Source organism: Muntiacus reevesi, chromosome 14 (assembly GCF_963930625.1).
Source record: "Muntiacus reevesi chromosome 14, mMunRee1.1, whole genome shotgun sequence".
NCBI lineage: Eukaryota > Metazoa > Chordata > Mammalia > Artiodactyla > Cervidae > Muntiacus > Muntiacus reevesi.
The window spans coordinates 32266081-32285325 of NC_089262.1; the positions used below are offsets into that span (position 1 = coordinate 32266081).

At 35.0% G+C, this 19245-nt stretch overlaps 1 protein-coding gene across 3 annotated transcripts in view; it reads left to right on the forward strand.

Moving 5' to 3' along the window:
* NIPBL (NIPBL cohesin loading factor) overlaps positions 1-19245 on the forward strand; it is a 195769-nt gene that overhangs the window by 104051 nt on the left and 72473 nt on the right. For 2 of the 3 annotated variants that reach the window (XM_065905643.1, XM_065905642.1), the window contains exon 10: positions 942-2567. The exons of the other annotated variant lie outside the window; for it this stretch is intronic. In XM_065905643.1, coding sequence (XP_065761715.1) covers positions 942-2567 — 1626 coding nt within the window. The remainder of the gene's footprint in view (positions 1-941; positions 2568-19245) is intronic. 3 annotated transcript variants of the gene reach the window in all.

The following is a 19245-nucleotide window of genomic DNA, read 5'->3' on the forward strand; positions in this document are numbered from 1 at the left end:
AACATAGTGATAGATTTGACTGCTGAATAACTGAAAATACAGAGTGATTAGTTCCTTAAAAAAATTACTGGCAAATATCTAAAATAAATTTTGGTAATAATTGATTAGATTATAAACTGTAAGGGGCTGCTGCTTCATTTTTTGAAAACAAAATGATGGAATTTTGGTGTATAAAAGCATCATTGCTATTAAAAACTTGTTTTTTTTTTTTCAGAACTTGGTTCCGTCATATTTAAGGGATTGTTTTTAGTGGTCTTTTTGACTTTTCACTGTTTGATCCTCTTTTTCTTAAATAATACTTTATCATGTTAATAAATACTATAAGAGAGTATAAAGATGGTCCTAAAAAAATAAAAAATGACTGTTAAAATAGCCAGACAATTTAGCAAGTATCATTAAAGCAGGCAAACTCCCAAGGCGCTAGCATGTTATATATTTTATGAACTGTGCATTAGCTTTTAAATTACATTTGTGCTGTTGACACCTTGAAGAATTTGAATCCTGGATCAAAGCTTAATAACTATTAAGTTCTTTTTTTCCTCTCTTACTATCCTCATATACTTTTTTTTTCAGTAACATGATTTCTGTTTTCTTTTGGGTTTTGTTCTTTTTCATACTTTCCTTACATGTGGCTAAAGCACCCTGTTTTGTATGTTGGCATTTTGGGGTTCTTTGTAGTTTTTATTAAATTAGCAGTTTAAATCATCTTTTTACTCTAGTCACAAAAATTTCTTGAGGTACAGCAAACGTTAATATTTCCTCAAAACTTGGTTTAAAAGTATTATGCCATTCATGCCTACTATTTTATATATGCATTTGACATTTGCATTCACCACGTCTTTTTAAAATGTGACTTTAAAATAGTCAAAGTCCATATGGTTTTTAATAAGATAAGAATATATGTCTATTACTGATACTGAATATTTATCTTTGAATTTCAGATAAGCCTTTGAAAAAAAGAAAACAAGATTCTTACCCACAGGAGGCTGGGGGTGCTACAGGAGGTAATAGACCAGCTTCTCAGGAGACGGGTTCTACGGGAAATGGGTCAAGGCCAGCATTAATGGTTAGCATTGATCTTCATCAGGCAGGAAGAGTGGACTCTCAGGCCTCTATAACTCAGGATTCAGACTCCATAAAAAAGCCTGAAGAAATCAAACAATGTAATGACACACCTATTTCTGTTCTTCAGGAAGATATTATTGGAAATCTCAAATCTACACCAGAAAACCATCCTGAGACTCCTAAAAAAAAGTCTGATCCTGAGCTTTTAAAGAGTGAAATGAAACAGAATGAAAGTAGATTGGCAGAGTCTAAACCAAATGAAAACAGATTGGTAGAGACAAAATCTAGTGAAACTAAGGTAGAAATTAAAATTGAGGTACCAGCAGAAGAACCCAAGCAGAACGAGAACAGAATGATTGAACCCAGACAGAATGAGAGCAGCGCGGCCGAGCCCAAGCAGAGTGAGAATAGAGTGCCTGACATAAAACCAAATGACACCAAACAAAATAACGGCAGAGCAGAAACGACAAAGTCAAGACCCGAAACCCCAAAGCAAAAGGGTGAAAGCCGACCTGAAACTCCAAAACAGAAGAGTGATGGGCGTCCTGAAACCCCCAAACAAAAGGGTGATGGACGGCCTGAAACTCCAAAGCAGAAAGGTGAGGGCCGACCTGAAACTCCAAAGCAAAAAAATGAAGGTCGGCCTGAAACACCGAAACATAGACATGAAAATAGGAGGGATTCTGGAAAGCCATCAACAGAGAAAAAACCTGAAGTGTCTAAACATAAACAGGACATTAAATCTGATTCACCTCGGTTAAAATCAGAAAGAGCTGAAGCCTTAAAGCAGAGACCTGATGGGCGATCTATCTCTGAGTCACTAAGACGTGATCATGACAGTAAACAAAAGTCAGATGACAGGAGTGAATCTGAACGACATCGAGGGGATCAATCTAGGGTTCGAAGACCAGAAACTTTGAGATCCTCTAGTAGAAATGACCATGGCATTAAATCTGATGGTTCTAAACCTGATAAACTAGAAAGAAAACACAGACATGAATCAGGGGACTCAAGGGAAAGACCATCTTCTGGGGAGCAAAAGTCAAGACCTGACAGTCCTCGTGTTAAACAAGGAGATTCTAATAAATCAAGACCTGATAAGCCTGGTTTTAAAGCGCCAAATAGTAAGGATGACAGAAGGACAGAGGGTAACAAGAGTAAAGTAGACAGTAATAAAACGCACCCTGACAATAAGGCAGAATTTCCAAGTTATTTGTTGGGGGGCAGGTCTGGTGCGTTGAAAAATTTTGTCATTCCAAAAATCAAGAGGGATAAAGATGGCAATATTACTCAGGAGACAAAGAAAATGGAAATGAAAGGAGAGCAGAAAGACAAAGTAGAAAAAATGGGATTAGTTGAAGATCTAAATAAAGGAGCTAAGCCTGTAGTTGTCCTGCAGAAACTGTCTTTGGATGATGTTCAAAAACTTATTAAAGATAGAGAGGATAAATCAAGAAGTTCCCTTAAACCTATCAAGAATAAACCGTCAAAGTCAAATAAAGGTAAGAATACTTACTCGATGTCATCTGTATTCTAGTGAGTTTTCTTTTTAAGTTCTAGGGTTACTGTGGATTTAAAAATGGAAATTTACAAAAGTTGAAACACTACTGCATGAAAAGAAAACAATATAAAACAGCAGTGAATTGTTTGTGGTAACACAGACAAAAAGTTCTCATTGAAAATTCTTTCTCTCCCACCTCTACTATTCACCATAGTTGTGATTTTTTACTGTTGGTTTCACAGAGAAAAGTTCCTTTTGCTGTTTAATTATTTCAGCATTTGTGAAAGTTGCTTGCTAATCAAGTGAATGATTAGAATGCATGATTAACATAGGTGTATTTAACAACTTTTTAAAAAGTTATTTTGACTGTAGAGATAATCCATTCTGTAGTGAGGTAATAAGTTGACTGAATTTAATTTCTAAAGTCTCAGTAAAACTATATGGTATACAAAAGTCTGTATTACAAATTCTCTTAAGAATATTAAATGTCTTTTAATATTGTTTTTCAACAAACTTATCATCAATTATTTTAAAGAATAAATTGATTATTCATTAATTAATGGTTTGAGTGTATATAGTTTAAGAAGTTGTGTAAAAGGTTATTTCATCTTTTTATGAAGAAGATGATTAGTTATGAATGTTTCATTTTTTTAAATACAGAGTTTTGGTCTTTTCTATGGAAGAATAATAGGGAATGGTGTTTATGTCTTAAATTGGGTTAAATCATCAGTTTTAAACATTTCTGGTGTTTTTACTTTTTTTGGATGTGTTTTTATTTTCTGTGTTGGGTTTTTGGGGGGGGATTTGCATGGTTTCTGAATTAAATTCTCTAGTTACGTAAATAGTATTGTTCCTGGGAGGAAAAAAAAGTCAAGTGCTGAAAATACAGTATCAGTTTGTATAGAAAATATAATTTTGTGGGTTTTGTATACTCTTTTATATATTTATATAAAATTTGATGATGCTATATGGTAAGACTTACTTAGCCTGTACAGTGTAAATAGGTTGGGATATAGTTTTTAAGGTAACAGAAGTGATTTTTTTGTTCGATTTTTAAGTTCACATTCTGTGAAAGAAGGTCATGAATAACCTAGATTTATACTTATTAATAAATACATGAAACTCTTTAGAGTTGTACTGTCCAATATGATAGTTAATAACCTCTTTAGGCTGTTTACTTCAAACTATATAAAATTTAAAAATTTACATCCTCAGTAGCCAAATGTGACAAGTGCTGATGTTACTAACACAGAGAGGACATTTGCATCATCACAGAATGTTGTGTTGTATAACTACATGTCATGTATTAGGAGATACAGAGGTATATTGCTTATTATCTTTGTAAAATACTGTTGTATCTTTTCTATCAAAAAACGTTAATTGAAAACAGTATTATTACTAAGAACTCTTTATTCAAAGAAATAATTTGTTCAGACTAATCTGTTTTTATTCTTCTCGTATGTTTGCTTTCTCACTGTCAATCATTTGGTTTTGTCTTTCGAAAATGAAAAAAGATTGCCTCTATCACTAATATTTGTACTAGTTTAAGTGAAGCTTTCAGATTTTAAAATATGGCTGTCAGACCTATAAATATTAAAGTCTTAGCTTTAATTAATGAATAGTCTTTAGTATTTAACTTGAATGCATCTTTTCAGAATTGTTTATGTAAAAGAGGTTGTTGAAGTGTAGTGGCTAGCACCAAAATTGTTTTCTTTTAGATAGAGATTGTCTTTATTAATTTTCACTGAGAGTTTAAGAGTGGCTTCTATATATAAACTAAAGAGTATAGTTGTACAATTATAGAAGAGTCAGATGGAAAGATGGAAAGTGGTACCCTCTTGTCCCCTTGATCTGGACCATCTTTTTCTCCCTGCCCCTCTGTCAGCTTGTTTATGCCAGCCTTGCTTTTCTAAGCTCTGTTCTAACAAAGAATCCTTACAGCTAAGTATCAAGGAATGAATATAGTTCCTAATTAGTAACTACTGTATTATTTCTCTTGGTTTTTTCACATGTAATTTCATTGCCTGTGAATACAAACTTGTAGTACTAATCCAGTGTTTTTCCTAAGTATACCTTTAACACAAATGCATATACTTGATATGTTGATATTAGTAACTAATCTGGGTATGTCTGCCTGCTAAAAGTGTGGTGTCTGTGTGTATGCATGTGCATGTATGTGTATACACACACATATATCAATGCATATACCACTGAAAGTGAACCTTTTCATCAAATTTTAGATTGATTTCAGGATCCTACGTGGGTATCTTTTGGCTTTATTTATACCATAGGTTTAATATTTCTTTTTCAGTAATGGACTAATTTTGGTTTTATTTTAGGTCTCTGCTGTTAGGGTAGCAATAGCAGAGCGATATAATTATGGATTTTTAAAATTACATGCATAGGAATGCCAGTTGTGGATTACTGACCTTTTGTAGTATACATTACTTGGGATGTTATTTGGAGTCACAGAAAATCATATTCTAACATATTTATGTTTTCTTAGTAAAAACTGAGTATTGCTGGGTTATTTTGTTGTTGATTCCTAGGGCCAAAATTTTTGGTAGGTTTTCTTTTCTTGAAAGAGCCATAAACTTTAATGTGATATCCATATTTTAAATATTTACCCTTCAGGGTAGTTTTAAATTCCATGAATATGCTTTGAGCTGATAAGTTTTGAATGGTAGGGATATAGGTTTATGACTCCCTGTATAGGTTACGTATTTTTGTCTTTTGTGTGAACAATGTAAAATGATGTTACATTTAATTTTATTTCTATAGGGATATGTGTATATTCCTGTTAATAGTACCTAACATAATACCTAGTACATAAAAAGATCATACTAAATACCTGTTAAATAAATAGATTGTGTTGCTCACATCTTAGAAAAGTCTTTTGTGTGCAGTTTTAAATTATGTTGTATTCATCTTTTATGATCCCACCAGTAGACCCTAGCTCAAGAGTTACGTAATTTTCACAAGTTGCCTAAACTTTCCACCCTGTCAATTACCTACTTTTTGTTAAGGTCCAAAGGAGACCGACTTACAGTCATGTCTGTTTAATTTATTCTTTACCTTTATTTTACTGTATACCTGTTACAAGATTGACTCTGAATCCATTCCGTTCTCATTTCCTACTTCTGTTACCTTCCCCTTCTTCTTACCATCACCTTGCTTCTTCCTTGCCAAGAAGAGATGAGTAGTGAACCAATATCACCTTTGTAAAACCTTTAAGTTTAAAAAAATCTCTGTTAAAATATACTTCAGACAGTAAATTAAATGCCAAAAAATATCTTTATGGTTAAAGTATACCCTAATGTACAATATGTCTCCAAATTAAAATAATAAATTATACCATCTTTAGGCTTCCCAAGTGGCGCTAGTGGTAAAGAACCTGCCTGCCAATGCAGGAAACATAAGAGCCATGGGTTCAATCCCTGGTTCAGAACGATCCTCTGGAGAAGCGAATGACAACCCACTCCAGTATTCTTGGCTGGAGAATTCCATGGACAGAGGAGACTGAAGGGCTGCAGTCCAAAGTCGCAAAGAGTAGGACACAACTGAAGCGACTTAGTACGCACATACACATACCATCTTTAAGTCTAGGCATGATCATCAGCTAGCATGCATTATGTTGCTGACAGCTTATTGTTAGTAATTACACATTTTAACAGTTTGATTTTGGCCTTTTCCAATTCCAGTGTGTCTCAAAATACTTTAGTTTCATATTCAAAGAAATCACTTTTTATTCTTGCTCCCCTGTTTCCTTCTAAATAGTATGTTGTTTTCCATCATTTGCACTTTACTGCTTTCAAGAAATATCACGTGCTGTTATTTGAGTTCAGGGCCTTTAAAGAGTTATCTAATAGTTATCGTAGTCAGCAGTGTTTAAAATATAGTGCTCATTTGATCAGTTAATGATTGCAGTCATTATTAGAGGCAGTTATTTCATCTTAGTTACTACTGTAGTAAAAGATTGATCACTAAAATTAGGTTTTGCCTTTTATGTAGCATTACCAATCTACTTGGATTGTGTTTAGGACTCTAGGCTTCTGTATGTGTGAGAGAACAGACTGTTTCTAACAGTGAATTTTGGGCATAGTTTTTGAATTCCTAAGTTGAGAAATTCTCAGTAGCTACGATTGTCATATTCAGAATCCTTAATAATGCTGCAGTAGAAATTTACTTTGGCTCATTTGAACAATATATAAAATGTTTTTCTAAAAAAATTAAAATTTTAGTTTCCATAAAGACTTTATTATTGGCGATATCTTTGGGAAATTTTAGAGAATATTTGTTACAGAAATCAACATAATACATACTTTGCAGTTATGATTTCAGAGCAATTCTTTGAAAAATTTTGTCCATGATTTCTATTCATAGAATTTCTCTGATCCAAGCATTACTTAGTAGATAAATTAATTTTGATTTAAAGAGATTCATTAAATAGAATTTTTTCATAAAAGTTAAATGTATTAAAGTTTGCTAGTGGTAGTCTCTTTCATTCCCATTTGTTATCTCAAACCAGCCAAGGAGATAGCTTCTATAAGGTTTTGCTATCTGTGGAAATAGATAAGACTATTAAACGGGTGAGAAACAAACAAATGATTAATTTGAGAGAACTTACTCCAGTTTATAAGAGAATACTCATTATTCTAACACACTGAATTCCCTCTCATTCTAAAAAATGTTATTGAAATCCTCTCCTGTAAGAGCTTGATACAGATATTAAGATAATGGATACCTACTTGATACTATAACATAGTTGAGTATATCATAGCATTATATTACATAGTTAATACAATATTTTAATATTATAGTATATAATTCACATTATATGTATAATGTATTATAGTATAATATCAAGTAGGTATCCATTATCTTAATATCTATCTCAATTTCTTGTACAGGGAAGTTTTCAATAGCTTCTTTAAGAATAAAGAAATTCAGTATGTTAGAGTAATTTAGTATTAGAGTTAATGGTATACATATACTGTACTATGACATAATATGTTACAATATAATCTGAATTTTTTAACATGAATCCTCTTCTCCACCCACAGAAACATTGCCTTTCTCTGGCTACTAACGTACTAACTAACTTTAAGCCCATTATACATTGTGTAGTTCGAAGATCACTGCTCTCAGAGCCTTCAACAAATCATAGCTATGATTTGTTCAAAGATATGATTCAAAGTTTGTTCACTTTTAAAATAGAGAAACCAATTTCCTTCCTTATGAAAACCAAAGTGAATCTTATTGTAAGAGTTAAAATTTGTCCAATTTTTAATATAAAAAATGCATTCATCCTATTTTTAATTGAATTTATCCCATTAAGAAAGTAATTTTTGAAGATACCTCATTTGTGTATACATACACTATGTATATCTGAAGGCATTGCTGTCACCATTTATGTCGTTCCATTTTATTGAGATAAAGTTAACATACAGCATTATAGTCATTTAACTGTATAAAATAATGATTTGACGTGTAGCTTTTCCCTCAGTATCTACAGGAGTTGGTGCCAGGACCCCTCACAGATGCTTCGAAGTCCCTTATATATTGTTAAAGGGTATAGTACAGTAAGCTCTTTGTATCTGCAGATTGCTCATCCACAGATATGAAGGGTTGACTGTATGTATTTATTATGAAGTGATTACCACAGTAAGTTTAGTTAACATCCATCACCTCACACTGTACATTGCCATTCCCAGAACATATAACTGAAAGTTTTTACCTTTTGCCTGCCTTTACCCACCTCACCCACCTCCTACTTGTGGCAAAGATCAATCTCTGCTTATGAATTTTGGGTTTGTTTTTTTTTTTAGATTCTACATATAAGTGAAATTATATAGTATTTGTCTTTCTCTAACTTATATATCTTAGCATAATGCCCTTAAAGTCCAACCACATCATTGCAAATGGCAGGGTTTTTTTTTTTTTTAATTGGATCATATTCCATTGTGTATATATATCATATTTTCTGTATCTATTTACCCATCAGTGGACTAAATAACTTGTTTTTCCCATGTCTTAGCTACTATAAATACTGTTAGAGTGAAAATGGAGGTGCATATATCTTTGAGATAGTGGTTCTATGTCCTATAGATATATAACCAAAAGTAGAATTGTCCAATATACCCTGAGGAAACCATAATTGAAAAAGACACATGTATCCCAATGTTCATAGCAGCACTATTTACAGTAGATAGGACATGAAAGCAGCCAAGATGCCCAACAGTTGGATGAATAAAGAAGATGTGGCATACATGTGTGTATGTATTTGTAATGGAATATTACTCAGCCATAAAAGGAACAAATTTCAATCAGTTCTAGTGAGGTGGATGAAGCTAGAACCTGTTATATAGAGTAAAGTAAGTCTGAAACAAGAAAACAGATATCATATTAATGCATTTGTATATGGAATCTAGAAAAATGGTATTAATGAACCCATTAGCAGGGAAGGAATGGAGATGCAGTGATAGAGAACACACTTATGCACACAGTGGCAGGAGGAAAGAGTGGGATGGATGGAGGCAGTAGCATCAACATATATACACCACCATGTGTAAAAGAGATGGCTGGTGAGAAGTTGCTCTATAATACAGGGAGCCAGCTTGGTGTTCTGTGATGACCTAGAGGGGTGGGATGTGGAGAATGGAGGGAGGTTCAGGAGAGAGGTGATACATGTGTAATTGTGGCTCATTTGTGTTGTTGTACAGCAGAAACCAACATAACATTGTAAAGTAGTTTTCCTCTAATTAAAAGATAGGTTAAAAATAAAAACTTTAAGAAGTAGAATTGCCCAGTCATATGGTAGTTTTTAATTTTTTTGAGGAACCTCCATACTGTTTTCCATAATGGCTGCACCCATTTACTTTCCCACCAACAGTGCCCACAGAAGAGTATGGACATTCACATCAGCACTTCTTATTTATTGTCTGTGCTATAGTAGTCATTGTAGCTGGTATGAGGTGATATCTCATGGTTTTCATTTACATTTCCCACATGAATAGTAATGTTAAGCACCTTTTCATATACTTGTTGGCCATCTATATGTCTTCTCTGGAAAAATGTCTATTTAGATCCTCTGCCTGTTTTTTAATTGGATTGTTTGGTTACTTTAGGTATTGAGTTATATCATTTCTTTATTTGTTTTACATATTAGCCCTTTGTCAGATATTGGATTTGCAAATGTTTTCTCCCATTCAGTAGGTTGCCTTCTCTTTCTGTTGATTGTTTCCTTTGCTGTGCAAAAGCTTTTGCTTGATATAGTCCCATTTGTTCATTTTTGTTGCCTTCACTTTTAGTATCAGCTCCAAAAAAAATCATTGCCAGGACCAGTGTCAAGATCCTTACTGCTTGTTTTCTCTTTTTAGGAATTTCATGGTTTGGGGTCTTACATTCAAGTCTGTAATCCATTTTGAGTTGATTTTTTTGTATTAGATAGTGGTCCAGTTTCATTCTTTTGCCTGTGGCTTTTCAGTTTGTCCAACACCATTTGATGGATTGACTATCATTTTCCCATTGAATAGTCTTGGCTCCTTTTTAGTAAGTTAATTGACCATATATACATAAGTTTTTTCTGAACTCTTTGTTCTTGTCCATTGATCTTTGTGTCTGTTTTTATGCCAGTCCATACCATTTTAATTACTATAGTTTTATATTGTAGTTTGAAATCAGGAGGTGTGGTTTCCCCAGCTTTGTTGTTCTTTCTCAAGATTGCTTTGACTATTTGACTATTTTGTGATTCTGTACAAGTTTCAGGATTATTTCTCTGAAAAATGTTATTGGAATTTTGATAAAGATTGGATTGCAGTGCATCTGTAGATTATTTTGGCTTGTATGGACGTTACCTGTCTGCACGTGAAAAAGCAACAGTTAGAACCAGACATGGAACAATGGACTGGTTCAAAATTGGGAAAGGAGTATGCCAAGGCTATAGATTGTCACCCTTCTTATTTAACTTATATGCAGAGTACATCATGCGAAATGTGAAATGGGGTTGGATGAAGTGCAAGTTTGAATCAAGATTGCTGGAAGAAATATCAATAACCTTAGATATGCAGATGATATCACCCTAATGGCAGAAAATGAAGAGGAACAAAAGAGTCTCTTGATGAAGGAGAGTGAAAAAGCTGGCTTAAAACTCAACATTCAGAAAACTAGGATCATGGCATCCTGTCCCATCACTTCATGGCAAATAGATGGGGAAAAAATGAAAACAATGACAGGCTTTATTTTCTTGGGCTCCAAAATCATTGTGGACAGTGACTGCAGCCATGAAATTAAAAAATACTTGCTCCTTGGAAAAAAAGCTATGGTGAACTTAATATATTAAAAAACAGAGACATCACCTTAAAGACAAAGGTCCATGTAGTCAAAGCTATGGGGATCTCCAAGATCCCCTGGAGAAGGGAATGGCAACCCACTCCAGTATTCTTGCCTGGAGAATTCCACAGACAGAGGAGCCTGGCAGGCCACTCTCCATGGGGTTGCAAAGAGTCGGACATGACTGAGTGACGATCACATAAAATACACACATCAGTTTTTGAGTAGTCATGTACAGATGTGAGAATTGGACCATAAAGAAGGCTGAGTGCCAAAGAGTTGGTGCTTTTGAATTGTGGTGCTGGAAAAGACTCTTGAGAGTCCCTTGAACAGCAAGGAGATCCAACCAATCAATCCTAAAGGAAATCAACACTTAATATTCATTGGAAGGATTGATGCTGAACAGAAACTCTAATACTTTGACCACCTGATGTGAAGAGCCAACTCATTGGAAAAGACTTTGATGCTGGGAAAGATTGAGGGCAGGAGGAGAAGAGGGCAACAGAGGATGAGTTGGTTGGATGGTATCATTGACTCAATGGACATGAGTTTGAGCAGACTCTAGGAGATAGTGAAGGACCAGAAGATAGTGAAGGGAAACCTGGCATGCTGCAGTCCATGTGGTCGCAAGGAGTCAGCCACGATTAAGTGACTGAACAACAACAACAAAATTTTCCAGTCCACGAGGATGGAATATTTTTCCCCTTACTTGTGTCTTCAATTTCTTTCATCAGCTGTGTCATAACAGTTTTTAGTATACATCTCTTTCATCTCCTTGGTTAAGTTTATTCCTATGTATTTTATTGTTTTTGTTACAGTTGTAAATGAGATTATCTTAATTTCTCTTTCTGATAGTCCATTGTTAATGTATCAGAATACAATTGAATTTTGTGTATTGAATTTTTATCCTGCAACTTTACTGAATTTGTTTATTAGTTCTAACAATTTTAGTGGTCTTTAGAGTTTTCTGCATAATATATCATCTACAAATACTGACAGTTGTGCTTCTTCCTTTCTGATTTAGATGTCCTTTATTTCTTTTCCTTGGCTAATTACTCTGGCTAAGATTTTCAGTACTGTGTTGAATAAAAGGGACAAGAGTGGCCATCCTTATCTTCTTCCTGTGATCTCAGTGAAAGCTTTCAGCTTTTTGCCATTGAGTATATTGTTAACTGTGGGCTTCTCTAATGTTCATGTACATTCCCTCTACATCCAGTTTGTTGTGACTTTTTATTGTGAATGGATGTTGAATTTTGTCAAATGTTTTTTCTGCATCAATTGAGGTAATTATTTTTGTCATTCATTTTGTTAATTTGGTATGTCATCCATTGATATGTGTGTGTTGAACTGTCCTTGCATCCCTGTAATACATCACATTTGATCATAGTATATGATCTTTTTATTGCTGATATCTTTTTTTTGAAGACTTTGGGTTCTCTGTTCATCAGGGAATTTGCCCTATGGTTTTCTTGCAGTGTGTTTGTCTGCTTTTGGTATAGGGTAATGCTGGCTTTGTAAAATGAGCTTGGAGGTGTTTCCTCCTCTTCTCTTTTTAGAAGACTTTGAGAAGGATTGGTGTTTAAATGTATGATAGAATTCACTAGTGAAGTCATATGTCCTGGGCTTTTCTTTGTTGGGAGGTTTTTGGGATCTGCCACCTAGTAATTGGTCTGTTCAGATTTTGTATTTTTTCATGATTTAATCTCAGTAGATTATGTTTCTAGGAATTTATTCTTTCTTTCAGGTTGTCAAATTTGTTGGTGTATAATTATTCATAGTGGTCTCTTACAATCCTTTTTGTGGTATTAGTTGTAATGTCTTCCCTTTCCTTTTTAATTTTGAGTCTCTTTTTTTCTCTTGGTAACCATACCTAAAGTCTTGTCAACTTCACCGTTTCAGAAATCTCTTCCTTTCATCTATCTTTTCTGTTCTCTTCTTAGTCTCAGTTTCATTTATTTCTGTTATGGTCTTTGTTATTTCCTTCTACTAACTTTGGGTTTAGTTTATTCTTTTTCTAGTTCCGTGAGACAAATTAGGTTGAAGTTATATACCATTTATTTTTTCACTGTGTGTATATGTGAAAGAATGGATCTTATAATCGCTGCTCCTTTCTATATTAGATAGTAGTAAATTGTCATTTACATTATACATTTCCTAAAATTAAAAAAAAATGTTTCTTTTTGTAATTCTTCCTCATAGCAGTTTGACAGGTACACAGTGATGAAATCTTTGAGGTGCTAATCAGTATCAATACACGATGCTTAAAGCAAGATTTTTCTTAAAATCTTTTCTTCTGCATACTTCATTTGTAATAGTGTTCTTTCAGTTGCTTTAAACCAATTTCTTGGCATTTTGTCTTCATTAAATAAACTGATTTGCAGTGACTTAAACTATGTAGAATATAAATATATAGACTGCACTTGCAGAGTGAGTGGCACTTTGTCTCATATTGAGTAAAGTATGTCATAATATCAACCAGGGGACAGCAAACTTGTTGCATAAAGGCTAAATAGTAAATATGTTAGGCTTTGTGTCCCGCTTAAATCTCTAACATTGTAGTAGAAAAGCAGCCCAAAACAGTATGTGAATGACTGTGCGTCACTGTATTTTACTGAAACCTTATATACAAAAATGGGTGGTGAGGCAGATTTAACCCCACAGGCTTTAGTTGTTGAACATAATATAAATATAAAATTGAAGTTTTATATAGGTGGATCTGATAGCTAGATTCCTTATTCTGTAGCAAATGAGACTCAAAATTTTTATGTGTGAATAAAAAGACTGATTTAGATAGAGACTTGAATTATTTTCCTTTTTGTCTAATATCTGTAAATGTAATATGACATTAGCTAAGTACAGTATTTTTGACAGGATATTTAATATTTGTGAGTATTTTTATGTAGTAGAATTATATATAAATTATTAATATATTAATATATAGTTGATATATTAAAAACATTTAACAAGTGTATACAGACTGAAATTACCTTTAAATGTTTTATACTTGTTGCAAGTCAATTATGAAATCTTCTCTTCAGTCTCTTCTTTTTGTGGATAGCTTCTCTATAATTGTCAAATAGAACAACTGATAACTGCTTTCAGGATATAAAAAAGAATTTTCAGCTGGAAAAATTTCTGGGGAGACCACAAACTTATTCTAATGATTACTCTGCTGCTGCTGCTCCTAAGTTGCTTCAGTCGTGTCCGACTCTGTGCGACCCCGTAGACGGCAGCGCACCAGGCTCCCCCGTCCCTGGGATTCTCCAGGCAAGAATATGGGAGTGGATTGCCATTTCCTTCTGCAATGCATGAAAGTGAAAAGTGAAAGTGAAGTCGCTCAGTTGTGTCCTGACGCCTAGTGACCCGATGGACTGCAGCCTACCAGGCTCCTCCGTCCATGGGATTTTCCAGGCAGGAGTACTGGAGTGGGTTGCCATTGCCTTCTCCAATCATCAATAAATATTTATGGCCGTCTTCAACATCCCATGCACTCTGCTAGATTCTGCAACTGCAACACAGTCTTACGGCTTTATCAAGATTATGGTCTTATGGAGAATATGGATAACTAAAGATGTAGTGACAGAATAATACTCTTAAGACAAAAAAGTGCTGTGTGAATCCTGAGGAATATGATTCACGTGTATTTAGCACAAGGGCAATAGGAAAAAGCACTATAAGTCTAAAGAAGTTGAACATTTTGGCTAATTAAGAGTACAGTGTGGAAGAAGTAAGGTGAGAGTAGACTAGTTAAAATTAAAAATTGTTTTACAGCCATTGGTAGTAGTAACAAAATCAGAAAATATGCCATTTCTAGTGTATTAGAAAATGTCTTTGTAGAATGCTATAAAATTTGCTAATTCTCTACATATTTGGCCTAATGTAATAGTAATTAGTTGAGTAACTAATAACCTGATCAGATTGATTCAGATATCAACATGTGAATTTTGTTGTGCTCGATTTCATATTTTCTGGTTTCTTCATGATCTTAAATAGTTGTTTTGAACTTAATATTCTATTCTGAAGTTTGATTTGCTAAATGTATAACATCACATTTCAAAAATGGTTAAATTCATAGCATCTACTTTCTCTTCTCTCTTACTTTCACATTGTTGTTCAATTGCTCAGTCGTGTCCGACTCTTTGCGACCCCATAGGCTGCAGCACACCAGGCTTTCCTGTCCTTCACCAGCTCCTGGAGCTTACTCATACTCATGTTCATCAAGTCAGTGATGCCATCCAACCATCTCATCTTCTGTTAGCCCCTTTTTCTGCCTTCAGTCTTTCCCAGCTTCAGCGTCTTTTCCAGTGAGTTGGCTCTTTGCATCAGGTGGCCAAACTGTTGGGAGTTTCAGCTTTAGCATCAGTCCTTCCAATGAATATTCAGGGTTGATTTCCTTTAAGATTGACTGGTTTGATCTCATTGCCGTCCAACAGACTCTCAGGTGTCTTCTCCAAGACCATAGTTTGAAGGCAGGTTTGACATAGACATAGTAACTATCTCTTAGAAGATTTTCTTTCTGGTGTCTTTCCCCTTCCAGACCATCCCACAAATCACTGCTAGAGTAACTTTTCTAAAGTACATTCTGATTCTCTCCCTCCTTAAAAAGACTGTTACCTCTGAACCTTACCTACTTTTTCTCCCTGTTGAATATCATGCTCTGTCCAGAGCAGACAGAGCTGGAATGCTCCTAAATGGCCTCCAACTCCTAGTTCTCGGCCCCTGTCCTCCATCCCCCACCTCACTCCACCTCATTGCTGTGAAAACCCACTGTGTTCATGAAATATCTTCTAACCGCTCACAAATAATCATTGACCTTTTTCTTGTTTCCATAAAATATAGCTTCTATTTCTTTAGGAAAATTCACTTCTTAAGTTACTATAATGTTAGCATTTGTTTTATTCAACTCCTGGTACAGTTATCTTTTACAAACGTGCAGTGTATATAATTGTCATTTTGCATTCTCTTTTCTTTACATTTACTATCTCTGTACTAGCATCATTCATAATTCTATATATGTGATTTACTGTGGTCCCCTATTGTTGGAAATTTTGATGTTACAATAGATAAAACTGATCTAAATATCTTTCTTCATAGAACTTTTTGTTGTGTTATATACAAATTTCCTTGGGATAAATTTCCAAGAGTGGTATAAATGAATTGAAGGATTTGAACACCATTTTCTGTGTTATATATTCTACACTATTAGCAGAATCTGAGTGTCCACCTTTCAGCTAATTGCAAGCACACTTAGAGAATTCAGAAGGAAGGCATAAATCATTTTATATCATTTCAAAACAGCCTTATGCATAGCAATTAACTCCTCAAGACATTGGCATATAAACATAGTGGAAAGCTTGATCTTTTCAATAGCGATCATGAGTCAAGAAAGTTATCTTGTTAAAAAATGATGGATATGATACTTCCCTGATATCTCAGTTGATAAAGAATCTGTCTGCAATGCAAGAGACCTGGGTTCAATTCCTGAGTTGGGAAGATCCACTGGAGAAGGGATAGGCTACCCACTCCAGTATACTTGGGCTTCCTTGGTGACTCAGCTGGTAAAGAATCTGCTTGCAATGCAGGAGAACTGAATTGGGAAGATCTCCTGGAGAAGGAAAAACTACCCACTCCAGTATTCTGGCCTGGAGAATTCCATGGACTGTATATACAGTCCTTGGGGTTGCAAAGAGCTGGACATGACTGAGCGACTTTCACTTTATGGTGCTTTTTAGAAAGATTTACATAAAAAATAAAAGTAATTTCTGAGTAATCCAAGGTTTTATTGTAACATGGCTTCAAAACAGTAACATGGGCTACTTTTATATCAGACTTATAAACATAGATAATTAAGCTCTCTGATACAAGATAGTAAATATTGTATCAACTTAGAATAGGTAAAATCAATTTAATTTGAGTATACTATTCAAATTATTGTTTATTTTTCACTGAACCTATAGTTTAAGAAACGATGGCCTATGAATTCCTGAGCAGTCCAGTGGTTAGGACTCCATGCTTCCACTACAGGGGGAACAGGTTTGATCTCTGGTCAGGGAACTAAAATCCCACAAACTGTAGCATGGCCAAAAAAACCGGAGTAGATTAACTTAGAAGAACCCTTTCCATCTGTATTTTTTCCTGTTTTTATGGTTTAAAGACTTTCAAACTCCTTTGATTGTGAACTAAGGCAAGAAAGAAAATGCATGATGTGACCTAATACACACATACAAACACGTAATAACACCTACCTTTACTGCTGTCACATTTTCTCTTTCATTTTAAGCACATTGCTAGTTAAGAGTTACAAAACTGACTCAACAACTTGCTTATGGGTCACAATATGCAACTGGAAAATTGCCAGCTAAAATTTAAAGGGAAACTTGCCAGTTACTAGTTTAACACAATCTTTATGTAGTGATTATTTAATGATTCACATTAGTTTCAGGATGGTCTTCTCAAATACCATCAGAAAGGGAATAGCTTCAGATTTGACCCTGATGACCACCCCCCCATAGTCACAAATGAATGGTCTTTCTTTATATATATATATATATATATATATATATATATATATAATATATTTTTTTTTAATTTTGTAATCCTGAACAAGTTTCTTGCTAATGCTTGGGATTTCTGCCTCTTTACCAAAATTATGACAACTTTAGACCTGATTATCTCATACTTTTTATCCTAAACCATCACAAAAATACAAACTCTCCAGTAGTATCTTTCTTCTAGTTTGCTGTTACTCTTTCCAAATAACTAATAAAATAAGACACGTCAAAGTTCTTCCTCTAAGGTCAGCAGTGACCTCAAAACTTTTCCTCATCAGTGCCCCTACATTCACTTTGGATTTTGGTTCCTAGCACACAGTCTTCATCTTTATCCCTGTTCTGCATCATGTTAGGTAACCTTGCGGGAGCCTCTGGAAGGAGCATTTCATGCCCTGGTCATTCATAGTTGAACCCCACATTTTCCCAACTTCTCTTCACATTGCCTCCCTTTCTTTCTACCGCCCAAGTGTTAACTTTTTCAGGGATATGTCATTAGCATTTCATACTCTTTGGATGTTATTTTCTATCAGTGGTGATTTCAAATTAAAAAGTTGGCTTGCATTTAGAAACCATTTGCACCAAAAAATATGTCTTCAAACCATATTAACACAGGATTCCAAGAGGGGCAGATTGACAGCCTGCACTGCTCAACTTTTTTTTTTCTTTTCCTTCTTTTTACCCCTGATTGAAGTAAAAGATCCATTTATGGTTCAGTTCAGTTCAGTCGCTCAGTCATGTCCAACTGTTTGTGACCCCATGAACCACAGCACACCAGGCCTCCCTGTCCATCACCAACTGCCAGAGTCTACCCAAATCCACGTCCATTGAGTCTGTGATGCCATCCAACCATCTCATCCTCTGTCGTCCCCTTCTCCTGTCCTCAATCTTTCCCAACATCAGGGTCTTCTCAAATGAGTCAGCTCTTCGCATCAGACCAAAGTATTGGGAGTTTCAGCTTCAGCATCAGTCCTTCCAATGAACATCCAGAACTGACCTCCTTTAGGATGGACTGGATGGATCTCCTTGCAGTCCCAGGGACTCTCAAGAGTCTTCTCCAACACCACAGTTCAAAAGCATCAATTCTTTGGCACTCAGCTTTCTTTGTAGTCCAACTCTCACATCCATACATGACCGCTGGAAAGACCATAGCCTTGACTCGATGGACCTTTGTTGGCAAAGTAATGTCTCTGCTTTTTAATATGCTGTCTAGGTTGGTCATAACTTTCCTTCCAGGGAGTAAGTGTCTTTTAATTTCACCATCTGCAGTGATTTTGGAGCCCCCCAAAAAAAGTCAGCCTCTGTTTCCCCATCTGTTTGCCATGAAGTGATGGGACCGGATGCCATGATCTTAGTTTTCTGAATGTTGAGCTTGAAGCCAACTTTTTCTCTGTCCTCTTTCACTTTCATCAAGAGGCTCTTTAGTTCCTCTTCACTTTCTTCCATCAGGGTGGTGTCATCTGCATATCTGAGGTTATTGATATTTCTCCTGGCAACCTTGATTCCAGCTTGTGCATCTTCCAGCCCAACGTTTCTCATGTTGTACTCTGCATATAAGCAGGGTGACAATATACAGCCTTGACATACTCCTTTTCCTATTTGGAACCAATCTGTTGTTCCATGTCCAATTCCAACTGTTGCTTCCTGACCGGCATACAGGTTTCTCAAGAGACAGGTCAGGTGGTTTGGTATTCCCATCTCCTTCAGAATTTTCCACAGTTTGTGGTGATTCATGTAGTCAAAGACTTTGGCATAGTCAATAAAGCAGAAATAGATGTTTTTCTGGAACTCTCTTGCTTT